Source organism: Chinchilla lanigera, unplaced genomic scaffold (genome assembly GCF_000276665.1).
Source record: "Chinchilla lanigera isolate Chin_1 unplaced genomic scaffold, ChiLan1.0 scaffold00017, whole genome shotgun sequence".
Lineage (NCBI taxonomy): Eukaryota > Metazoa > Chordata > Mammalia > Rodentia > Chinchillidae > Chinchilla > Chinchilla lanigera.
Genome location: NW_004955418.1, coordinates 26,387,532 through 26,412,491, shown reverse-complemented (window position 1 = coordinate 26,412,491; position 24,960 = coordinate 26,387,532). Strand labels below are relative to the sequence as shown.

General features: G+C 38.0%; 1 protein-coding gene across 1 annotated transcript in view; it reads right to left on the bottom strand.

Annotated features, from left to right (window-relative positions):
- Edil3 (EGF-like repeats and discoidin I-like domains 3) overlaps positions 1–21,183 on the bottom strand; it is a gene marked incomplete at its 5' end in the record, with an annotated part of 289,245 nt that extends 268,062 nt beyond the window's left edge. Inside the window, 1 exon segment of the mRNA XM_013513061.1 lies at positions 21,057–21,183. Within this exon segment, the coding sequence (XP_013368515.1) occupies positions 21,057–21,183 (127 nt within the window).
- Positions 21,184–24,960: the final 3,777 nt, after the last annotated feature.

Here is a 24,960-nt window from a genome sequence, read left to right as displayed (position 1 = left end):
CTGATTTTTCTCTTTATCTTTGAGTGTTTTAAGTATATTTTATAACTTGGATATTGCATATATTAAAATAATCTGTACCCTGTGTAGCTTATCCTAAAATAGGAAAACTCATCACAAAATATAAAATATACATGTCTAGCATATTATATTATATTTTGTTGGTATTATTTAATTCATAGTCTCTTGCTGTTAATTTTATTAACTATATCATAAACTTAGTTCATTATGTACCAAATACGCTTCCAAGCATACCATGACTTATGTAGTCATTTCCATAATCAAAGCAACAAAAGTGTGTATTACAGACAAATACTTTAGAATGTTTTCATTCAGCTGCATTGAAATGAAAGTAATAATGATGATACTTATGCATGGTTATTTATGCCTATCCAGATGTTAAATGATGTTTGTGTGCATGTGTGTTTGTGGTATTTTCAAGACAAGAAGAGTAAACATTCATTTCAAATTTGTAAACTCAGTTGTTAAAGTGCTTATATTTGTACAAAAATGGGTTTAAAGAATCAAATAACCTACTCTATTTTATCAGGTTTTACATGCATTTTGATTTCTGTGCTAGACATGGAGGTGGACATCTACTTAAATACAGTTGGTCATACATACATAACATAATCATGTATCCATGGAGTGAAGTCTGTACTTATTTGTATGTCTTGCAGACTTTTCTATGCAGCTAGGAGTTTCATGAGGGCAAGACTTCTCCTTTGGGCAGCATCTTCAATGCCAAAGGCACGAGCCAGCCCCGTTCTCTGGAACTCTTCTCTTGCCGCAATGTGTCCTGAATGCCAGACTCAAAGCTACAGAGCTTATTGTTTTTCCTGATGGGTTTCAGCCTTGCTTGGTTCTAATTTCTTTCTGTCCACCTATTTCTCCTTTCAGATTGGGAGTGTTTGCCCTGTGACATTTACTTCCTTTCTGATTTCTCCAGGATCTCAAGAGTTTGCCTTGAGTCTCAGAGGAGACACTAGACTTGGACTTCTCAGCAATGCTGAAGCTGTCAAGACTCGATGACTTTTAGTGATGGATTAAATACACTTTATGTAAAGAGACGGACATGAGCCCTTTAGGGGCTGGGTGAAACATTATGCCTTTATAAATTTTATATTTATTGGACCTCATGATTACACTCACTGAGGGGAGCTGGTACACGTTCTTAGTGCACCTTAATGCTTTCCCATCTCCCTTCCCTCTCCTCTCTTTTCTCCTCCATCTCTTGTTCCCCTTCCATTTGCAAAAATTCTACCTTTGATTTTTCTCCTTAATTCATAATTTGAGATTTTTGTGTAAGAGAAATCATGTCATATTAAAATGTGTGTCTGATTTTTTTCACTTCATATTAAATACCAAATTGCCTCCATTTTCCTAGAAATGACTGAAGTTTATCTTTTATGGCAGAATAGTACTCCAGGGTGTACTGCGTTTAGATATTCCATACTTCATTTAGCTGTTATACACCGTGCTGCTATAAATATGGGTATGCATGGGTCATTGTAATTTGATGTCTTTAATGTTTTTAGGAAAATACTGACTGGGTTGAATGGAATTGCTATTTTTAGTTTTTCAAAGAAACTCCATACTGATTTCTGTAGTAGTTACACTAGATTACATTTCAACCAGAATGTCCAAAGGGTTCCTTTTTCTCCACAGCATCATCAGCATTTGCTATTATTTGATTTTTTTTTTTTAGTATAACCATTCTTTCTGGGTTTTTGCTGTTTTTTTTTTTTCTGGTACCAGGAATCGAACTTTCGACCTTGCACTTGCCAGGCAGGCACTGTGCTGCTGAGCTAAATCCCCAGCCCCTAACCATTCTTTCTGGGGTAAGATGGAAACTCACTGTTGTTTTAATTTGCATTGTTCTGATGGCCAGCGATGCTGAACTTTTTTTCACTTATTTATTGGCCATGTGTACTTCTTAAATCTTGACTGAAACATTATGGCTTAAATTTGGAATGTCCCCCTCAGGCTCAGAGGGCATTCAGAGGCGGGATTTTTGGCAGGTAACTCATTGTGCGGGTACTAGAGCTCACTCCTGGCTTTGAGATAAGGCCTGGTGCGAAGTAGCTCACCGCAGAAAGGACCCAGAAGGATTTCTCTCCTGCTCTGGTTCTTCCATTCTCTCTCTGCTTCTGGCTATGATACAAGCACTTCCTCCACCCTGCCTCTTCCTCCGTGCTGCTTCTGCCTTGGGTCCAGCCGAACATGGACTGTGATCTTGAGTGAGGTAACCTTTCCTCTTTGAAGGTGTGGGTATTTTGTGAGGTTTTTTCTCGGTAGCTAGAAAGCGACCAAGAGACCATTCTATCTACAGTTTTTAGCATAGTTCCTGGAACAGTGCTGGGACACAAGAAATGTATGTTCAAAAAAATGAAGCTAAGAATAATGACATAGTCATAGTCATTTGTGTTACTCAATAAAGTTCAACTGCTTCATTAAGCAACTTTACTAAACATGGCCATACATGTTTATCTATGTTTCATTAGGTAATCTAAACATAATTGTATTTACAGCTTATATAAACGTGTAATTTTCTTTCTTGGGATAAAAGAGAAGAGGAATGATATTAAAAAGGTAACTGTTCCCTTTGTAACCATTTAATCATTTCATAAAAAACTAACTATATAATTTTTAAACATTAAACCTTAATTTATTAATTAACCAGAATCCTTAAGGTACATCACAAAGTGCACTCTCTGTGCTTAGTAATGATACAGTTAACACGGACTTTAGCAGCTATTCAAAATGAACCTTCTTAACTGTAATTAGTAATGTTTGTGATTTTCTCTTTATAGAAAGGTACAAATGAGGAAAATAAAAAAACAGATGATTTAGTTTCATTTTTTCCTACTGAATTAAAAAAAGGGAAAAAAAAAAGAAATTACAAGTTTTGTAAAACTAAGCCAGAGTAACAGCAAGGCGGATATAGGACTTCCCCTATAGTCTATAGCCCTTTCCTGGAGGAAAGTGATTTGATTACATACATAGGGCACATCTTTCTATGCAGAGGAAGGATCACCATTTTTAAATTGTGACTGGACAGCATAAAGAAAGTTAAAATTCAATATGTTAAGCGTCTTCAATTATCCTTGATTTATTTATTCTGGTCTCTTTTCCTGTCCTATTTATCTCATCTTTGCAGACTAAATTCAAACCTGACCACATTCACCTCTTTAGAATTTATTTCCATCTCCAGATTTATGTAGTTATCTCTTTCACTCTTCCCCTGGCTTTTAAACTATAATCTATGGCCAGTACTAAATAATAAGCAGCGCATTATATTTTCTAGTCTCCTCTCCCAAGCGGGACACAATCCTTCCCGGAGGGCAAGGGCTATGTTTTCATTTTGTGCAGTGTACATAACTGGTGCAGAGTAAATATTTTTGCAAAGCCAGTCAGTTTTAGAGTTGAGAAAATAAAGTCCAGTAAGTGATTTTAGTGACTGTTTTTACATTATTGCTAGCCATGAAAAATAAAGCCTTCAGGTCAAACCTTAGGTATCATAAACAAATTCATGGGCAAATAAAAAGAAATTTACAATGGCAGATTAGCATTTAATATGCGCTTTCTGAGATTTAACCTTTTTTCAGTAATAATTAATAAATTCATTATCCTATTGAAAATGTAATATAGGGAAGGAGGAACTCTTCTACAGTGTGAAGGCTAAAGAAGGCCTGCACTGAACTTATCTGCTTTCTGTGTGTGACATTCAGGTGGCCATGCTACCTATATTATTCTGTTTCTCACCATCTGATGGGGGAGTAGATACATCAAGTTCACTTCCATGGATTCTTGCTCTAATTTTTGTGTGGGAGACAGCTCACATCAGCTTCAGTTCATTTCTGTATTTCTGGACAAATGAGCTAATCTAAAAGCAAAACTGTGGAAATCAAAAGAAGAAAAAAAAAAAACTAAAAAGCAATAGCAATAATGGCCTAAATCTCACTGAAAGCATTAACTTAAGAAAATTGCCGGATCATTGAACATAAAATATTAATGCTGGAAGAGACTTCAGCGATTAAGAATGTTGGCAAAGAAATCCATGTTGCAACCAACCTTAAGTGTGGTTAGGTTTGCATTAGAAAAACAGAAATACATTCATTAAATCATCTAAATGACCAACTAAAAGTTCTCCAAAATGGAGTTTGGAAGTAAGTTTATTTAAATATCAGGACTCATTCACTAATATAATGATAACTAAATACATATATAAGATAAAAATAAAAATAATTACACAATATATGCAGTTCTACACTGTGATTTTAAATATATATTATACATACTTTTATATTACAATATAATTAGTGAATATGGACAATAATGAGTAGTTTTTTTTAAAGACATAGCAAGATATATTCTGTTAAGTCTTTAGTGACTGATACTGAGATGGATTCAAGGGCTTCTCTCTCACAAATGATGTTTGAATAAATAATCAGATTTTATTTGAATCATGGGAGAAAAATGCAACAATATACATGTTACAAAAAAATTTATAAAATGTGCAGAAGTTCATAACCTTAAATAAAATTAAATAGTCATTTTTCTGTAAGTAAGTTTTTTAAGCAACTTTTATGCCATCAGTTATCTGTAGTAATGCTATTTTAAAGCATATTGAAGAGTACTACATTTCCATCTTCTTTCTGTGAGACCGCTCTTGCTTTAGTAGGGTGATCCTAGATGAAGATCAAGTACAACTTCCAATGACCCTGACTAGGTAGCATGAGACACGGTGAGGAGTGACTGAGCCGTGAGCCTTGGGAGACCTGGTTCTGGACTACCAAGTCTCACTGCCGATCTGCGCCATCTTGGGATAAACAGCAAGAGCCACCAAGACTCCCACTACTGTGGAGTCATGCTACAAAAGTGAAATCTGTGACATTTAAGTGAACTCAAAGAAGCATCAAACTTTTTACTCATGAAACCTTAATACAGAATGCTTGGGATGCCTGTGATCGACTGTCAAATATTCTATACCTTCTGGGACATAAACAATATAAAGTTTCAATGGTTAGTGAAAACATGGAAGCTAACTGAAGGCAGGCAATTATTTCACTGCAAAATCTTTGTGTAGAGTATGCAGATCTCTGCATGTTTAAGCAAGTATTTGGTTATGTTACAGCTATTTTGAATATCAAATTTTTACTAATTGTAAAACTTCTGAAGCTATTTAGAAAAATGCTATTTCTTTTTCAGTATCTATATTCCGAAGAGGAATTCAGGAATTTTAAGATGCTTTGAAAAAATGATTTCCCAAAATATAGTTCCACACCTTTGGCTTAATTAAAATATCTTTTAAGGCCCAAAAGATGAGAAACAAATGAACAAAAGAAGGAAACAGAGGGCCTGGCTAACTTAAGAGAGATGAGACATAAGGTATTTCCATTGGAGCTGCTTCTTTTTGGTCAAGGGGAATTATATTTTTCATGCAACTTGAACTCATGCCAAGGATGCTAACCATAAAAGATAGATCACAACCTCTGCTCACTTACAGGGAGCTCAACTCATCCTGTGTGCCTCTCTTCAGTGAGTTAATAACTGCTGCCAAGGGACATTTTTCCCCTGCCTATTAAACCATGAGCTAAAATTGAGTGCTTTTTTTCAGAATCATTAGGGCCTACTTTAAAGGAAAATAAGGTATCCACAGTCAGGTGTTAATAAAATGACATTAACAGTGTAATTCCCCTATCTGCAAAACTTGCTCCGTAGGCTACATTTTTCCTTTAATTGGAATGTCTTTAAAGACTCAACTGTTTAAAATAAAAAAAAGAAGAAACAACTGAACAGGTCAAAGTTTAAGACAATGTAACTGAATAAATTAGCGGAGCTAGTCAGGGAGAGATCAGGCCCTTCCTCCCCATCTTTTGCATTGTTTGCAGGACTGTTAAAGTATGAGCTTAGCGTGCATAGGGCCCTGGGTTTGATCTTCAGTACTGCAACACAAATAAATAAATAAACAAACAGAGTTTTCAAGTTGTGAATGGATACTGTTGATGTCTACTCTTCTAAACTTTCAAGATACATGTCAAAATAGCCTGATCGGAAAACTGGATGTAAGCTAAAGTTCAAATCAGAACAATCTGACAATCAAGCATGTAAGCATTGTTCAAAATTTCTATTTTGAGGGACTCATCATCTCACAAACGATCATTTCACACTACTTTCCCAGGAATGGCCTTTGCAAACAAGAGAACTTTGTCTTTGACATGCCAGGTATTCAAATGTTTGGACAGCCATGAACTTGTCCTAATCCTTTCCTAAACTGCAATAATTATCCCCACTTAATTTATACATCATGGCATAGACACTGGGTACCGTTTTTGCTGACCTACTTTGAAAAACTGAAATTTGTTCAGGTATGGCAAAATATAATAACAATATGTAAGCAGAGCTTCACGTCATGGTCTCACTAGCAGTGCAAGATACAATGGTGTTAGTACCTGTGGAGGCTGCTGCATCACAAAGAGCAATGCAGCCCTGTATTGCCCTCCCTCCTTCAGCCTCAGCTAGTAGTAAAGAGATCCCCTTTCTGCCTGAGGTCCAGATTGGGGTGACTGGGGGAAGCAGGGGTCAATCCTGGACAAAAGGAAGGGACAGCTATGTGCAGTTTTGGAACCCTGGGAGAAGAATGGGGTCCAAGGGGAAGAATTAGAAACTTTGCAACCAGCAAAGCTTTAAAGATAGCCTTTCAGTCTTTCACTTTCTTGCCAGTGAAGACTCTCGTTTCCATGTATTTCACATGTGATTGCAAGTCTGCAACTAGAAAAAGTACAGGTTATTTTTCCTCAGAGAAACAGCTTCCTGCATGTCCAGGGATGGGTGGTCATCCGGTGGAATAAAAATACTTAATGGTTTCTGAGGAATTTTCCACATCAACTGACATTTCAAGCTATATCAACAGTCTCCTGAAAACTGTCCTGAAACCTTCCCACTTAGTCCTTTGAATAATTAATTTCTGGTGAGGAATCAGCACTAACTTCAGCCAATGTGCCACCTTCAGCCCTTGTCAAATCCACTAATTATGAGACCTAGTCCTATAGAAAGCAATTGAAATAATGAATGGATTGAAAATAGGTTTATCTCAGAGGCAGAATAAAAACACAAGAGGAAAAAAGTCCAATTTAAGCAATTTAATCCTCAGAAGAAAAGCCTGAGGTAGTACTTGAAAATTATCTCAAGTATTGTTAAGAGTTCTGTGTTGTTTTGCCTTTATAATGATGGTACGCTTCAATGAGGTATTATTAAGAGAGGTTATAAAATCATGTCCCTGGGATACTATGAGTAATAACATTAAAAATTATATTATAGGTGCAGTTAAGGGAGAAAACTAGATGCTCCCTTAATCGATATAGGTCAAAACTTCTTCCCTGGTTTCTTTCCAGTTCTTCTCATAAATACCTTTTAATATGAGGAATAATGCCAATTCTTCTAGAAAGTTCTCACCCTTCCTATATGAGCCTTTTCAGTATTTTCTTTAAAGTATTCCTATGTAATTACTCCCACTGATGAACTATAATTGCATTCAGGTCATTTTAAAAGTTACCTCAGCTTTTAAATCCCATCTCTAGCTAGAACTGGAAGTGATTTTTTCTTCAACCTGATACCTATGGCACTTTGCTCACCCCTTAAGATAAATATTTTCAGAGTGTTTAGTAATTATTGCTGAGACTGTTCTCTTCTCTCACATATGAGTATCCTGCCCCCTCAGGCTGGCACTTTATCAAGGGAAAGTGTGAAAGGATAGATGACCCTTCTGGGGTGAGGAAAAGCCAGGGAGGGGAAGGGAATGGGGAAATAGGATTAAGAGATAGCATGTACAGGTACAGATATCTTATGATGAATGTAAATTGTTATGCATGTCAGAAATGTACCAGTAAAATTAATTTAATAAAAAAGGAAAAGCCACAAAAGGATACTTGAACACATTTGTACACAGAAGATCCTAGTGTTCTTGTTTTTTCCTATGATCTCATCTTTATCCAAAGCTACAAAGAGCTTAGCGTCGATCTATCGCATCCAAGAACCTAATATTAACATGTTGCTTTAAATCCCAACTTGATATTTATTATGCCTTTTCAGGATTCCCATTCGGCAATCTTCTAAAGAAAAATCAATCCATAAGTTATTTGGTGTAAGCACTGGGAAAGCTATATTCCTGAAGGGCAAATCTCTAATTATGTACGCATTACTTACATTACTCATAATTTTCAAGTAGTAGAGCACTGGGTACTCTTTTTCCATACCAAATGAAGTGATTTGTCAAATTGTATGTTGAAGGAAAGTTTTTAAAAATCAGAAGCTGGCAGCTAAATTACCCCCTGTTTGCATATTCAAGCACAAGCAGAAAAAAAAAAGAAAACTGACATAAAAATAATAGGTCAGGATTTATTGGACATTTCAATAATGTCACTAGTGACTGAAATGATGGAAAAAATTCAGGGATTTCAATGTGTGATTTCTGCATGTAACTCTCGAATTGCATATAAGGTCTAATTACTCATATTACTTATTTAATAACTTCTAGATGACTTTTATTAAAAACTAGGCACTGTTCTAAGCACCCCCGACATATGTTCATTCTTTGAATTTGTAGGAAATTCTGCTGAAGTAGATATCATCATCTCAGTTTTACAGAGGTGACTGAGACACAGAGAGATTAAATACCCTGCTCAAAGTCACAGACCTAGTAGAACTGTCCCTTGGTATCCAGGGTTTCAGGACTCCGAAAAGACCAAAATCTGGAAAGGCCCATGGTCCTTATATAAAATGGGATAATATTTGCATAAATCCTAGACACATCCTCCCCATACATTAAGTCACTTCTAAATTACTTATAACAAATATTTGCATACATTATGTAAACAGTTACTATATTCATAATATAATGAACAGAAAAAACTCCATACATGTTCTGAATATCTTTAGTCTGCAGTTATTTGAACCCATGAATGCAGAAACTGCAGGTTCTGAGAGCTACAAGAGCCAAGGTATGAATCCTGTCTGCCTGAGTTCTTAACCACATCTCCAGGGTGTGGACAGTAGGTACATTTAGAGAACAGGTTCCTCCAGGAATCTACATGCTATGAAATTCCTCAAAGCATGCTGGCCTCGGGACAAACATTGGGATTAAATGTATTGTTATTATTTCTTCAAGTTAAACATTATTTCACCTTGTGCAGAAAGCGTGGGTCAAAACCTCATGTTTAACACCTGTTAAACATCTAAAGTAATTAGACCTTACCTAAAGAATCACCATCAGCAAGAATCTATGGCCCTGGGCTACTTTACACTTAGCACAGACTCACTTTCTGATTTAATGCTAGAATTGCTATCAACGTATCTGTTTAGTTACAGGCTACCATATACATATGCTATATACATACACCATATACCATATGCTATATACATATACGATATACATATGCTATATATATGTGTTATATGCAATTATATACATATGTGAGTGTAACACACTCTAAAAGCACAAGGCAGTTTTAAGTACGAATTAGGTCTTTGAGGGATGGTGATTGGGAAATTGCACTCAGGGATGATCTGGCTGCAGCCCTCTGTTTACCATGTGATGTCCTAGAGCCCAGCCAGGTGGCTATGGGGTGACCTCCTCAAGGAAGTTCTGGGTCAGGAAGTCTTTGTGGAGAGTAATGCTGCTGGGCCCCACAGCTGAATAATTGATGAAACCTGACCATTGAAGCCAGAGGCTGTCTTGGCCCAGGGGGCCAAAGCAATCGATTAGATGAGAGCTGAGTGCCCACACAGTATCTGACTTGTGCTTGAAAATGTTTGTAGCTACTCATGTAGATAAGTAACAATAACGATTTGCAGAATCAGTGGCCCCCTAAGATTTTGATGAAGCATTTGGGGTCCAATTTTGAAATACAACCTTCCCAGATAAAGGTATTATGAGGAATTATCAACATGCTCTATAAAGAAGTGTTAATTCTGGTGTGAAATTTGCTCTACTTCCCATGGATTCCTACACAAAAAAGGTATTATCTTGGTTCTATCTTTGCTGAAGAACCTGAAGTTGATCCTCTGTTTTCTTTTCTAGTTTTGATTAAAATAAAAGAAAAAAGTAAGCTATGTGTGGTGGTGCAGGACAATAATTCCAGCATTTGAGAGGCTGAGGCAGGAGGATCCCAGAGAGGTCAACCTGGGCTGCACAGAGAATTCAAGACCTACCTGAACCATATAGTGATACACAGCCTAAAAAATAAATAAGAAGAAGGATGAAACAAGGACTAAATATCACTTGTCTATTTTTAAGTATAGCTTGATTAATTTTATACTTTCAAGGACAAAATTGAGTATGTTCTGAAAAGGATTCAGCACAAATTCTCTGTCCCTAGATGACTTGCTTAAAAATTAGATATTGCCATTGTACTTCAAGTAATATAAATTACTGAACTTGTCTTCAAATAAATACTTTGGTAAAGGTTGCACAATAAATTTTCTGAGTACAAAGTTACCTTGAAGTGTCACCGGTTCTCCTTTGGCTTCAGAGAATGTGGCCAAATAAACCTCCACAAACAATGTCATCTATGCTAAGCACCTTGTAGAAGGATGTGGGGCTTCCTGTCTGTGACAGTAACCCTCGCACTTTATTCTACCACTGTAACTCATCGTGGAAAGTAACATGACACAGTAGGAAGTGACTAAAGTTGTATTAGCTGCTATTGGTTCTAATATTTTTGAGAAATTAATTCCAGTCTGTCAAAAGATTTCTTTTCAATGATCTTTATGGCTTCCTCTCATTTTCTTCCTTCCGTCCTCTGTATGGAAAGGCGAGCACATGCTCATTCATTCATCAGTGAGATACTAATCATGTTATCACCTCCTGTCTTATCTTCCTTGCTTGTGTGGCCTTTATCTGGTTACCCTAAGCCTCTCCAAAATCTAGATGTCCTAAAACACTATGAAGCTCTCATTGATGAACTATTTCCTCTCCTTTCGATGTGCATTTTAGAGAACTGTTCTCCTGGGAACTTTTCTCCTGCTGCTGAGGAATGGAGCTACTCTAGTAGAGTTCAGCCAAGCCATCTTCCACCACCAAGAACCTGTCACCCATCTAGACAATGGCATGTGACAGGTATGTGACTACACTGGAGGTTTACAAGATGTCCCAGAGAAAAGGGGGTTTGTGGAAAAGAAGCATGAGGAAGAACCTCTCTCCCTGGTATACTGTGAACTGAGGATACACAGGGTTGGAACACAAAAACTAAATCCAGAATTTTCCATGCTGAATTTGAAAAATGTGCTAGATGTCATGGAAGAAGTCAAGCATAGATTTGGAAATGATCATTAGACAGATGGTTATTGAAACTCACAACATGGAGAAGTTGCCCAGAAACAGAATATTGTTTTGAGTAACAGAGAACCTAGAAATGTAAACTGATCAGAGATCCATGGGTTTTTAAGTGGGAAGTAGAGAAAATCCAAGAGCAGATTTGTGAGACAAAAAGTCAGTCTTTATCCCAAATGCTGCAATTGTTTGTTAAGGAGAGAAAGCTTAATGAGCATAGCCACTATCATGTCATATACAAATTTACCCCCAATCAATAAGAAAGACATATTCTCAGACACAGAACAGTGGTATAAGTGGTATACATCAAATGTGTTCAATATCTGACACACTCATTTGCTACAAATGGAAGCTTTATTGGCTACTGTGCTTCCACTGAGCAGCAATAGCTTTCCCTATAATATCATTTCCAAGGTTCTTAATTAATATACATTAATGTATTATTATTAGAGTTTGGAACTACAAACTAACAAATTGTGCTCATTGAAATTAATAATAATTTAGAAACATTTTAAATCAATAAGCTAATGAGCTGCTAACCTGCTACAGAAATTTTTACGCATATAAAACAAAATTACTTTTCCGTAGCACACACAAGATAAAAACAGACATGATCCACGAAGTTACTATCTGTCATCTAACTGTACGGTTCTATTTGTTTTCACAAACATTTATTTCATTTGTCTTGGTTTTGGAGAAGTAGTTAAATATATCTGTGAAAATAATTCCATGTAACCCTAGTTGAATGGGGGAGTGCTTGGAATCTTCTATGGCTCGCAAGTTTTGAGGAACTATTTTTGTCCATGCAGCATAGCTCTCATTAGGATAATTTCTACAAACATGTGTTATCCTTCCTTAGTCCAACAAGTAACCTTAAGGGGCACAAGTAGCTGAGAAGTACTTATAATTTCATCTACTATATGAATAATTTCACTGAAATTTACCAAATCCTTCATTTAGTAACCAAACTTCAGACATCTAAAAATAGCATCTCCCCACCCAAGAGATCTACTTAAGGCTTGTTAACATTCTGATAGTTCATGATCACTGACAAGGAGTCTTTCAGACAGTCAGACTGTTATACTGCTCAAAACTGGGGCACCAGTCACCTTCTAAGGGAAAAACATGAACACTGTTCTTCATAGGGCGGTCAAATATGCAGTCAACCTGCAATTTCATTTCCAGTTAACACACCAGTCTTTATCTTTCTAGGCTAAAAATAAACATTTATTCATAATGAAATCCAGCAGGGGAAAAGATTAGTGGTGAAGACATTGGAAGATCACACATTTAATAGCATCTGACTTCACATTGGAAATGGGATGCCAAGTATCCAAGGAAAATGAGTTTGGGGGGATAAGACAAAGGAGGCTAGGGGAGCACAGAGTAGGGTAACTGTCATCACGTTTATTTATTCTCTTTGTTCTGGAAAATGAGAACCGTAGACAGAAGCCAGTGCAACTACGTCGAAGATACAGAAGCAGACTTTTAAGTGAATGACTTCCTTATCCGATACTGAGCTAATCTCAGTAATATGGATACTGTAGGCTTTTTTCCACAAATGATGATGGATCTTATATGACTACCAAATTCTGATATTTATAACCTTTGTGTTCAGACAGGGATACGTGAGGCAGGTTTAATAGGTTAAATGCACGCTAGATAGTATTGGAATTACTCTGATGGTAGCTTATATGGAGCAAAACCTAGACGTAGGATTTACACATTATTTTGGAAGCATGATGACATTACAGTCTCCCATCGGAAAGGAAAACATCCTGGGCCCAGTTCCCCTTCAGCTACTGCCCTGCCTCTTTATTGCTGCCCCTCTGGGTCCGTAGCTCCTGCTGCACCTGCTTTTCTTCTCAGCGCAAATGTTAACTTCTGTGTCTTTCAAGCATCACCTGCTGAGACCTTAACATCCCTGAAGGCAAGGTCTGTTGCTTAACAGCTGTATTCTCAGGGCCAGGAACTGGACCCAGCACAGGGTAGTTACTTCAATATTTGATGGGTGGATGAATAAAGAAATCAATAAATACAGTGATGAGTGTTTTAGGCAATTTAAGGGTTTCCCCTACCTCTTCTTTGTGCTACAGTCTAATTCTTTACCCCCACTTCAGCAAAACCAATCTTCCATAAACTGGCAATGCCACCTGTTAGATAATCAATGTTAATGTTTGTCTGCCCAGCTCCTGCACAAGACCTGACTTTTCTGATGGTCTGGTCCTGGACACACTGCTCATACTTAAAGCTGTGACACACTCTCCAGGTTTCCTTCTCGCTGCCCACTCTGCCTCAGACTTATCCACCTCCAGTTTCCTCTGTCATTGAAATATCCAGGGAGCTCTTATCAGGTTACACAGCTAGGCTCTGTATTATTCAAAACAATATTGTTTCTGGGCAACTTCTGCACGTTGCGAGCTTCACTAACTAACCCTCTGTCTAAGGATCATTTCCAAATCTACACTCGACTTCTTCAGTGATGTCTAGCAGATATCTCAAACTCGGTTTGTAAAATTCTGGGCTTTCTGTCTGCCTTCCGACCCTGTGTACCCTCGGTTTCCTGTACGTTCAGTAAGTACCACCCAGTACCTGGTGGATGGGGCACTCTTTTCTCCTCTTCATTTCCCCGAATCCCTTATCATCAATATTTCACAAATCATGTCATTGCCTACCTTCTCCTCTCTCCTCTCAGTGCCTCTGCCCTCCTTCCCTTAGCTGCAGTGCTCGCCCAGAGCAAGGTTGGCGAGCTCCATCACACTGTTCCCCCCCAGGATCTGCTTTCATGTGTTCTTTGGATTGCAGCAACAGCTGTCTTCCAAAAATGCAAACCTCTGTTACAGCATCAGAACACGCTGCAGAATCAGTCTCTGTACACATGACCGAGACTGAGAGGGAAGCATCGCATTTGCTGGGTTGGGAAGATCAGCGTTAAGCAGTTAAATTGATGTGTTTTGGTTATGAACCAATTAACCAGTGGGATTCACCTTGTTTATTCTTCATTAAAATTAACTTTATTGGTACACTTTACCTGTTCAGAAAGATCACATAGCTCATAGGGAGTTTGTACCTGTACACGAGGTATCTTGATTCTTCTTTTTCTCTTTCCCCTCCTGCCCCTTCAACCAGTCTTCTCTCTTTATTTGCAAAAACCTTACTTCCATTTTTTCCCTACTATCCTCTCTTTTTTCCTTTTCCTTTACTTCATTTTATGCTTCATGTCTTTACACCAGCATACCATATTCCCTCAGATTCATAGTTGTGTTTGCCTCTGCTGGCTTGAATGTTCTATAGCTATTCTCATAGTCGGTGTTTTTCAATTTCATATCTAAGTAAATAATTCTGTGCCAGTGTCTCTAGGCCATGACTGTTAAAAAGAAAACCCTTGGCAAATGTTACCCATCTAGGAAACTGTCAGCTTTTCATATTATTCCTATTGATTCTTTCAACAAATTAATCCCTATTTTTTTTTCTGATACCGGGAATTGAACTCATGACCTCAAAGCTTGCTAGGCAGGTGCTGTGCCACTGGGCCAAATCCCCAGCCCTAATCCCTAACGTTTTAATAAGGAACCTTGCTCAGTATTGTTGTTTTCACATGTAGTAGTTAAGTTATTAATACATCTTCCTCTTTTTATGTTTGCCTTCTTTAGGATCTCACTGTGCTCTCATTTTATTCACAATAGTTCACAATTTCTAAAACCCATTGTGAAGTATACTTTAAAGAGACAAGACTATATGTATCTAATATCTCTTCACAGTCACATATTTGAAAATGTCGTTATGTTGACTTCCATTTAAGGGATGGTGACCTTTGAGGAAGAATTCCTTGTTGACATTTAGGTTTTGATGTAAATGTTTAAAATTCTGATGAAAGATGTCTGTAATCCCATGACCTGGTAGGCTGAATCAGGAGGATCATAAATTCAAGCTCATTTTGAGAAAAACAGTGAGACCCTCTCTCACATACAAAAAGCAAAAGCCCTGGGGAGGAAAGTCAGTGTAAAGACCCTAAATTCAATCCTTACCACTACTACTACTACTAATAATAATAATAATAATAACTGGTTCTATTTTTGGTGTATGCATTTTTATATACATACAACAAATCTTCAGCATTCAACTAATTATTACTTAATGAGTCCTCAATAGTTATTCATTTAAGAATCAAAGGAAACTAAATTTGAATTTTTTTGGCAGTACTATGGAACCCAGATCCTTGCACCTGAGAAGCAGGTGCTTTCCCACTGAGCTACACAATCACCTCCCAAGATTCTTTTTTCATAAGAGGTCAGTCACTTCTTTTGTCCCCTGGCTTTGCATCAACATGTTATGTATTTGACTTGATTGGGTTTATACGTGTTACTGGTTCACTGAAATACTTGACAGCATATACTTGGGACAATTACTCATACCACAGAACTTGGGCAGATGATAGTTAGGAAGACTTTGTGTATGGAGTCTAGAATGTTCACTGGCAATAGAAATTTCCTGTGCTTAATGAATGCACCAACGTTTGGTTCCAGCTTACACAGTGCTGTGTAGGAATGTGAGTGGGTATCTGGAAGTAATCTGTGGCTGCGAGGTGAGGTCAGTCCATTGTGCCATGGAGGAAGTCAGCATCGGGTGAACATCTCCACACACACTCCTGAGAATGGCTTGTGTCTTCACATACAAGGATGTGGGCCAGGGCTTTGTCAGTGCTTTGTTAAAACAGAAATGTTCATATTGTGCTTTTCAGATATCAGAAGTAGTCTTAATCATTCAATCCAGCTGAGCACATGGAAATTTGTTGGTGTGGGTGTGGGAGGAACGTGGTGTAGGAGATAGGTAGTGTTTTTGACTTTGGTAAAAGGTGGATAAACAGAAGTACCCCAAAGGGAGACAAAGGAAAAGCAGCTGTTTGATAACTGAAGCTCATAGCCTGAGCAGGAACACAATACAGTAAAGCAGCTCAGGTGAGGTAGGTATTAACTGTAGAAACAGTAAAATATCTCACGCTTATCAGTGTTTGGTGATGGAGAATAAAAGTATCAAATTAGAGGTGGATCTTCTTTGAAATAAGGACCACCAAGCACTTACAAAGCTACTGCAAAGTGGAAAGTTTGGAGTCAAACCATGGAAGGATTTTCTTAGTGCATGCATTTGAATTCTTTTCAGATGAACTGCGGTGCAAGGAGGACATGTTTAATGGTAGAATGAGCTGGGTAAACATAATTTTAAAAGTTGGTTCAAAATACAATTTTTCTGAGCAAATATGAACAGGTTTATTTTCTTTCCTTTGGGAATTAAAAGCAAGGAGATTTAGGACTTCCTATAATTGCACAAAATAAATGGTTCAAGAAGGACAGAAGAAATATTTGACACTGTTCTGTCATTAGGAGATTAATACGTAAGTAAAAATGTAGCTGTGGTAACAGTTCAAGTCTTTCTCTTTTTTTTGTCCTTTAAGATTTTGCATCAAAATCTAAACAACGTTGAGATTCCACCTTACCCTGGTAAGAATGGCTAGCATTAAGAAATCAACCAATAACAAATGTTGGCAAGGCTGTGGAGAAATAGGAACCCTTCTCCACTGCTGGTGGGAGTGTAGACTGGTGAAACCACTGTGGAAATCATTTTGGATATTCCTCAGCAAACTAGGTCTAGAGGTCCCATTCAACCCAGCTATTCCCCTTCTGGGTATTTTCCCAGAAGATCTACAAAGATCACATCGCAGCGGTATATGTTCACCTATGTTTATAGCAGCACAATTTGTAATTGCTAAATTGTGGAAGCAACCCAAATGTCCATCCACCAAGGATTAGATAAGAAAATTGTGGTACTTTTATAGAATGGGATATTACTCAGTTATGAAGAAAGATAAACTCAAGGCCTTTATAGATAAATCGTCACAACTAGAGACCATACTCATAAGTGAAATAAATCAAACATACATGTGCAAGCACCGCATTGTTTCACTAGTATAAAACATGAAAGAGTTAATTTAAACTAGAAGGTATGATAGACATTGTGAAATGATAGGAAAACACTCAAGGGTAAAGGGCAACTGGGATGTGAGAAAAGAGAAGAGAAAGAAGGAGAAATTTTTATGTATGTATACACAGGATAGTTAACATAGCTGTTCTACTATCTTCTATTTCTTTGCTGAAAGAAACTGTGAATGAGTCCTTGATTGATCAATATTGCATGTCTCTATCTGTTGTCATGAGAAACCACTTTGAAGATATCAATATATAATACAACAAGCATTATTAATTTCCTACCACTTTGTTGGTAACTCTGTATTGACTGTACTGTTCTTTTGCTATTTTGTAAAAGGTTGTCTGTCTGTTAATGTTTTCCTCCTTTTATTTTTAAAATAAAAAAAACAGGATTTTGCATCAAAATACCTCCAGTTTTTAAACACTTAAATCCCAGTGGATGCTGTATTTACTGTACTTGTGCTGTGGAACAACCCAGACACAAGTGACAGTGTAAGTATCAACGAAGCAGTTGATTTTCAAATTGAAAAGGCAAGAGCTGGGGATTTAGCTCAGTGGCAAAGCGCCTGCCTGGCAAGTACAAGGTCGTGAGTTCGGTTCCCAGTACCGGAGAAAAACCAAAAAAAAAAAAAAAAAAAAAGAAAAGTCAAGATGGGCTTTAATGAGGTAATACTTCAATATTAGTTTACATGTGGTCTCATAGCTTTAAGAATATGAAGAGACCTAAGGTAGGGTAGATATTAAAGACATTCCAACTAAGCATTTTGATTCAATAAATTTTCAATAAGATCTTAATATAGGCAAGAGATATGAACTTGAAAAGATGCAGAAATTAAATGATGTAATATGTCTGTTCTATGAAGATATCTAAAGCAAAAACTACTGTTTTATTTCCCTTATAATCTGAAGCTTTAAAACCATATTTTACAAAATAAAAATGCCTAATTAAGAAATTAGGGCTTATCTCACAGCACTTATTCTCTAGTATTTTAAAGCTACAGCACCTTTCTATTTTTTTTTTTTTTTTTTGTTTTTCTCTGGTACCGGGAACCGAACTCACGACCTTGCGCTTGCCAGGCAGGCACTTTGCCGCTGAGCTAAATCCCCAGCCCCCAGCACCTTTCTATGGCATGAGAGTTGGTACAACTACTACGCCATGCCAAATAATAGCGCAAATACGTTTTTCGATCAAGAATTTCTAAATATACCTCATGGAAGAAAGAGCCTGCCTGAAGCAATGGATAAGAACATAATGCTTGCGGTAGTATAACTGCCCAGTTTCTGATTATTGGAGGGTTTTAATAACATATTTAGTCACTATCTCTTGTCTGGGACGCAATGCTCAGCACCAGTTATCCTGGCCATGTTTCCAGTCTGTAGTTGGAGGCCCCAAGGCAGAAAGGCACTGTGGAAGGACCTGGGTGGAGGACAGCTGCTCACCTCCTGGCAGGCAGGAAGCAGAGATCTGGGAAAGGAGATAAGTCCTTCCGGGTCACACCCCCAGGGACCTGCCTGTTTGGCCAGAGCTCCCTTCCCAATGGCACATTTAGCTATAATCAGGGTACCAATCCTCACGACCCAATTACCCCCCAAAGTGCCTCCCATATTCACACGAGTCTTTGTGGGCACAGCTAGACATAAGCCATAACACAAATAATAACAAATTTGAGCAAAATTTAGTTACATAAGCATCTGATTCCCAAAGTCTCATGGTGGCAAGTGGAGTACAGAACTCTGCTTAGTTTTAAATACTCTGCTGCCCATAAACCACTCTTCTGACAAAATGATGAATGTTAAACTCATGTTTAAAAATGCAGCTCAGAAGATCTAAGTATTTACTCTAAAATTCTGTGAAGACAGTGTTCATTAATTATTTAAACACATTTGTCTCTTTGATTCTGGATTTGGTTTTCTTTTTTTTTTTTTTTTTTTTTTTTTTGGTTTTTCTCCGGTACCGGGAACCGAACTCACGGCCTTGCGCATGCCAGGCAAGCGCTTTTGCCGCTGAGCTAAATCCCCAGCCCCCTGGATTTGGTTTTCTTAGAGAGTTGACAGAAACATCACACACTAGAAATCTAAAGCACTGCCAATTTGGGGTCGGTGGGTTTAATATATAATGCTAAAATTTAATTATATTCATTCATTCCTGGTACACTTCTTCACAGCTAAATTTTCTTCTGAGATACAGACTGTTCCAAGGATATGATTCTTAAAGTCTGAAATTCAACTGCGTATTTTTGGAGACGGGGATCAAAGTGGTTACAATTTTTTATTCTATGGCATTGCAGCAATGTGCCTAAAATATCAATAAGCTAATCATAACCTTTGTAGAGAATTATCTTTGACACAAATTAAATGAAAAAAATTACTTTCTACAATAATGTAATTTTTCAGATATGATCATACTAGTGGAACATTAAAATGTACAAAACTACATTTAAAAAATAAACACTAAAATCTAAAGATGGTAAGTTACTGTTTTATTCAGTTTTTCTTTCTTTATTCAACTCATAGTTATGGGCCTTTTACCGTGCATAAGGTATATTAGGCCTGGTGTACTGGACAATATACTTCAAAATTATTTTCTTCTCCATAACTATTTTCCATAAGACACTGACATACTACAGTTTGCTAAATGTTACAGTGGTTGATGTACTTTTTTTTGGTTGACATATTTTTAATCAAAAATATGATTGATTTTTGTGTATGGAACAGGAAGAGACCTTCTTGTGCTCTTCTTGGTATTGATGAGAAAAATATTATTATTTTCAAAGTTAATCATAGTATTACCTTTAATCAGCAAGAAAATCTCTGCACAAGTTTACATAATGCTAAATTATTTTAAAGTACAGACATTTCCTTAATAGGTAGCTATTTGGAAATTGTAGAAGTTACCCTAAATGCATAACTATACATAGCAATGAAGTACTGCATTGACTAAAAATATTTTGAAATGTAATCAGTGACTCCAATCAATTTTTGCAAGGAAAACCTTGTGAACAGACTTTGAAGATCATAGCAGTTGGAATATTGTTTTCCTTATATTCTTAGAAGTATAATGTATATTTATGTCCTTAGAAAAGTAATGATTTAGAACAGCTTAGAAAAAAATTGATGTATACTAGTAGTCCCTTAAAAAAGACTTTTCACTTGCAATAACTCTTTAGCTCCAAGGAATTCCCTTGTGAATTATTTGTTTGGCTTGAGAATAACATTTGATATTTATATTAGTATTAGAAATAAAGGAATTTATTACATTCAAGTATTAATTGTAGTTCTTTGTTCTGAGACTGGGGATTGAACCAAGATCATTTGTGCTAAGCTACATCCTCAGCCCTTTGAGATAGAGTCTGGCTAAATCACAATGTGGCCCAGGCTGGATAGAATTTGTAACTGATCCTCCTGCCTCAGCCTCCCAAAGTGCTCAGACTACAGACATGTCACAACACCCAGCACATCTGTGTTGTCTTTTAGTGTAATATTAATTGCTAAAAGTGGAAAAATGATGTAAGAACATCCTAACACAAATGTCAGAAAGTATAAACTGGAGGTGATAAAATCGAGAGCACTACAGAGCAGAAACCTAGGCAAGTGCTCTACCACTGAGCCACATCCCCAACCCAGAGGCCAGGAAACTAAAGAGCAGTCTCACGCAGAATCTCTGCCATGCTCCCCGGCGAGATCTACCAGCCATTCAGGACATGAGGAGGGCAGCTACTGAAATGCTTAAATCTTTCACTTACCAACCTCCACAATGCTAGAGCAGTTGGGATCCGTGAAGCCATCTGGACACTCGCAGGAAAATGATTCGTCTGTCAGTCCCGACAAACAGATGCCTCCATTTTCACAGGGGTTCGGGTCACAGCCATCACCTGAGAAGTAAAGACACAACAGCTGATGTGGTGTTTGGTGTTTGGGGATGATGGGAGTTTTGTGTTTTTGTTCTTTGGTCTTGGCATTAATATACAATACCTCACAGTCCCCCACCACGACCCTGGGGCACAGTCCCTTTCCAGTGTAGATTCACATGGAAGACTCACAGGACCCACTTGAAATCATGTGTTTTGAAGAGAAATGGAACATAGCATGCTAAGAATTCAACTACATACTTCAAATACTTCATCTGAACGCTATGGGTTCAGTTTGGAGTTTGTTCACGACACGCAAATTAAATACTATCTTATTTGTTAAAAAAGATTAACCTAAATATGCACGGTAGACTGCTTTCATTACACATGTTAATAAATACTCTCTCTGCGGATGAGCAATTTGTTGTATAATTTTGCGCTTCCTTGCATTACAGGGAATGAAATTCATCTCTGGATCCTTTGAATCTGGGTTTATCCTGGTGGCTCGGTTGGGCGAATAGGATTTTTATCAGACCTACAGCTGATAGGAGTTTGAAAAACCAACTGAAAATTCCTACTTCCTTCTTTGGAATTTCACCATTGCCACGAAACCCCTTCTAGGCCATCCTGCTTGAAAAAATAAGAGAGAACATGGCAGGAAAGAAAGAATCTACAACCAAGAATAAGTTGCATGGAATAAAGACTTGATATTTGTGGCCTTGGTTTGACACTGGGGAGCGGACTGAATGGAGAACAGCGGTGAGGAATGGTGACAGGGAATCAGAAAAATGGTCACCAGTGTTGTGTAGCGATATAAACTGGTAAAGCTGTCACCAGAGATAACTTGAGAGAGAGTTCAAGTAACGGGAGGGAATGTAGAAGGGTCAGGTTTTGTATTAGAACATAAACCTGTTTCTCCACTACAATCTCTCCAATTAATGAATGATAAAATCTACAGCTTTGCCAGAAAGCTGTGAGGATAACATAAATATTCCTACAGGGATGTGGCTCTAAAGCTCTTTGAGAAAACATTTCAGAGCATTCACTTGATAGACACTCTTGGCTAAACAGGAGAGCACCTGGGGTCTTGGGGCTGGTTTGAGACTGAGTCTGATTGCAGAGCCAGCTCCTGACAGAGCCATGCCTGGGCTTTATTACAGGACGAGGGATGGAATGAGATTCATACCAGCCCATCCAGTGTTCAAGGGAGCTTTTTTTTTTTTTTTTTTTTTGATCTTTTTGAGACAGGGTCTCGCTATGCAGTTCAGGCCAGCCTTGAGCTCACTTTGTAGCCCAGGCTGGTCTCGAACTCACAACGATCTCCTGCCTCAGCCTCTCAAGTGCTGGGATTACAGGTGTGCGCCACCATGCCTGGCCAAGGGCACTTTATAAGTGAAAGTGCCACCTCTTGGCTAAAAGAGAAGGCTTTTCAAAAATTAGAGTAGTATCTTGGCCCCAATTTCCTACTACCTTGTATTTCTTAGGAACTACATTTCCTTATGAGAGATTTCAGGTGAATTCTTTTCTTCTCCAGATTAATCACATGAAATGTTTAAAAAAAAAATGGAAGTTAAAGTTTTCATCAAATTTATTTTTTAAAAAGTCATTATTCACACTAAGGTGATTGAAAACTAGTCCCTTAGCCCTGCAGCAGATCTCAGAAGAGAGTTATAAATGAATGCATGCCTGGGTGGAAGAAGAAGCTTTGAAGCATAGAAGCATTTAGTGTGTCTAGGCTAGGCTGTATTTGGTTGAGAAAGGCGGAGAAAGTACAGATCCGCCCTGTCAAAGAAGATTAAAGAATGGCATTGCAATTTATATGATAACCAGTGAATGAATGAAAGATCTGAACATGAAACTTAGCATTTTGATATGCTCAGCTCTATGTGTTAGGACAACCGTGGCAGCATTCCCCAGGGTGCATTTTGAATGTGGAAGTTGATGACATGGATTTCCTGGACAAGACTTTCTGTCTCTCTCTATATCTAGCTAGCTAGATATCTCACTGTCATTCTACTTGTAGATCCATTTTTGTAACTTTTATCAGTAAATGTTTGCAGTACAGACTAATTACTTTCCTCCTGGAGAACTGGTGCATGTAAATAACATATCTTAATTCATTTTATGTCCCCTTCCCCTCCCCTAACCCCTCCCTCCATCTCTTGGATCCCTTCCCATGTGCAAAAGATCTATCTTCTTGTCTCCTATCACATCTTTTCTTCTATTGCTTCAGTACCTCCTGTATGGTAGACATTGAGGTAACTATGGACCACACCAACCTGAATAAAGCTTTTGTGTACACAGCCTAGTTGGGAAAATAAAAATTACAATTATACTACCTAGACATAAGACCAGTGATTAATATACATGATCAAAATTTTGAGATCAATACAGATTTTTTAAGGGGATTCAGTACTGTGAGGTGTAAGATACCAGGAGTGGGGTGTAAAATGTCAATTTTCTAGGCAGAGGGAATAACATATTTGAAGGGAAAAAGAATCATTGTTTATTCACCTATACCACTTCAGCTAAATCACAGCTGCCTAGAAAGAATAGAGAATGAGGAGCTCAGAATGAGGTCATAAAAATTGGCAGCATGCACTGCCGATTTTTTTGGCATTTGTTTTTAAGCACTGGGAAATCATAAAAGAACTTTAGGTATGGGAAGGCATATGACCACAGTTGTGATTTGGAATTATTAGGGAGGTAACCCTGTGCTGGATCAGATGGAGGAGGCAAAGTTGAGGGCAAAAGCATAAAGCTGACCCAGTGACACATGTCTGTAATCTCAGAGGCTGAAGCAGGATAATCACCTTGCAGTTGAGACCGGTCTGGGCTATATAGCAAGTTCAAGGCCAGCCTGAACTCCATTGCAAGATCTTGGCTCAAGAAACAAACAAACAAAAAAATAAGCAAAAAAGAACAAGGCATTAATCTTTTGAAGTAGTCCTAGTGCAAAAATGAAAGAAAAAAAATCTGTGAAATGTTCTAGATCTTCCCTCAACCTGTCCATGGACAAGAAAATCAACCCAGCTGAAAAAACTATGCTATGGATGGAGACATGAAAATTCCCCCAAATCACTATCCAAAAGCACACTAACTCAGAAGGAAAGGTGCTACTCTTGAGACTTCACAGGGACAGCTGATGACCGGTGTAAATGTGTGCTCCTGCCTCTCCGCTCGCGGTGTGCACACAACAGCACATACACCAATGTAAGAGAGCATTACCACCTCCCAAACGATGGTCAAAGAGGAGCTCAACACAGACATTTTTCTGGTGTGAATTCTACTTCCTCGGTGTCAGCTGAGCACTCCCAGGACCTGACATAACACCAGTAGCTACAGGAATAAGGCAAGTCGCACGTGCTTACACTGATTTATTTGCATTGATGAAAGCAGTGTCCCTGGGAGACAGACCAGGTCTGAGTAGCGTCCTAGAGGCTCCATGGCGTATGGGCTTGCATTTACATGTTTACTCAGAGTCAAGACTCTCTTGGTCTGATCAGGCCTCGCCTGCAGCCGAGTTCCCACAGCAATGTGCAGTGTGCACTGATGTTGGGTCTACTCAGATGTGCTCAGGGCTTGCAGACTCTTTTCTTATCTTGTTCATTGTCTCCTTGCTCAGCTCATCCCATCATTTGAGAGACTTCTTGTTGTCTTCAAAAACCTTTTCTAACGTTTGTGCTGGCCTTTCTAGGCGACACTCTTAAATGTAGCTGATTTTCTACCACAGGGGTGTGCATGTGTGTGTGTGTGTGTGTGTGTGTGTGTGTGTGTATGTGTGCAGTTATGAAATGCT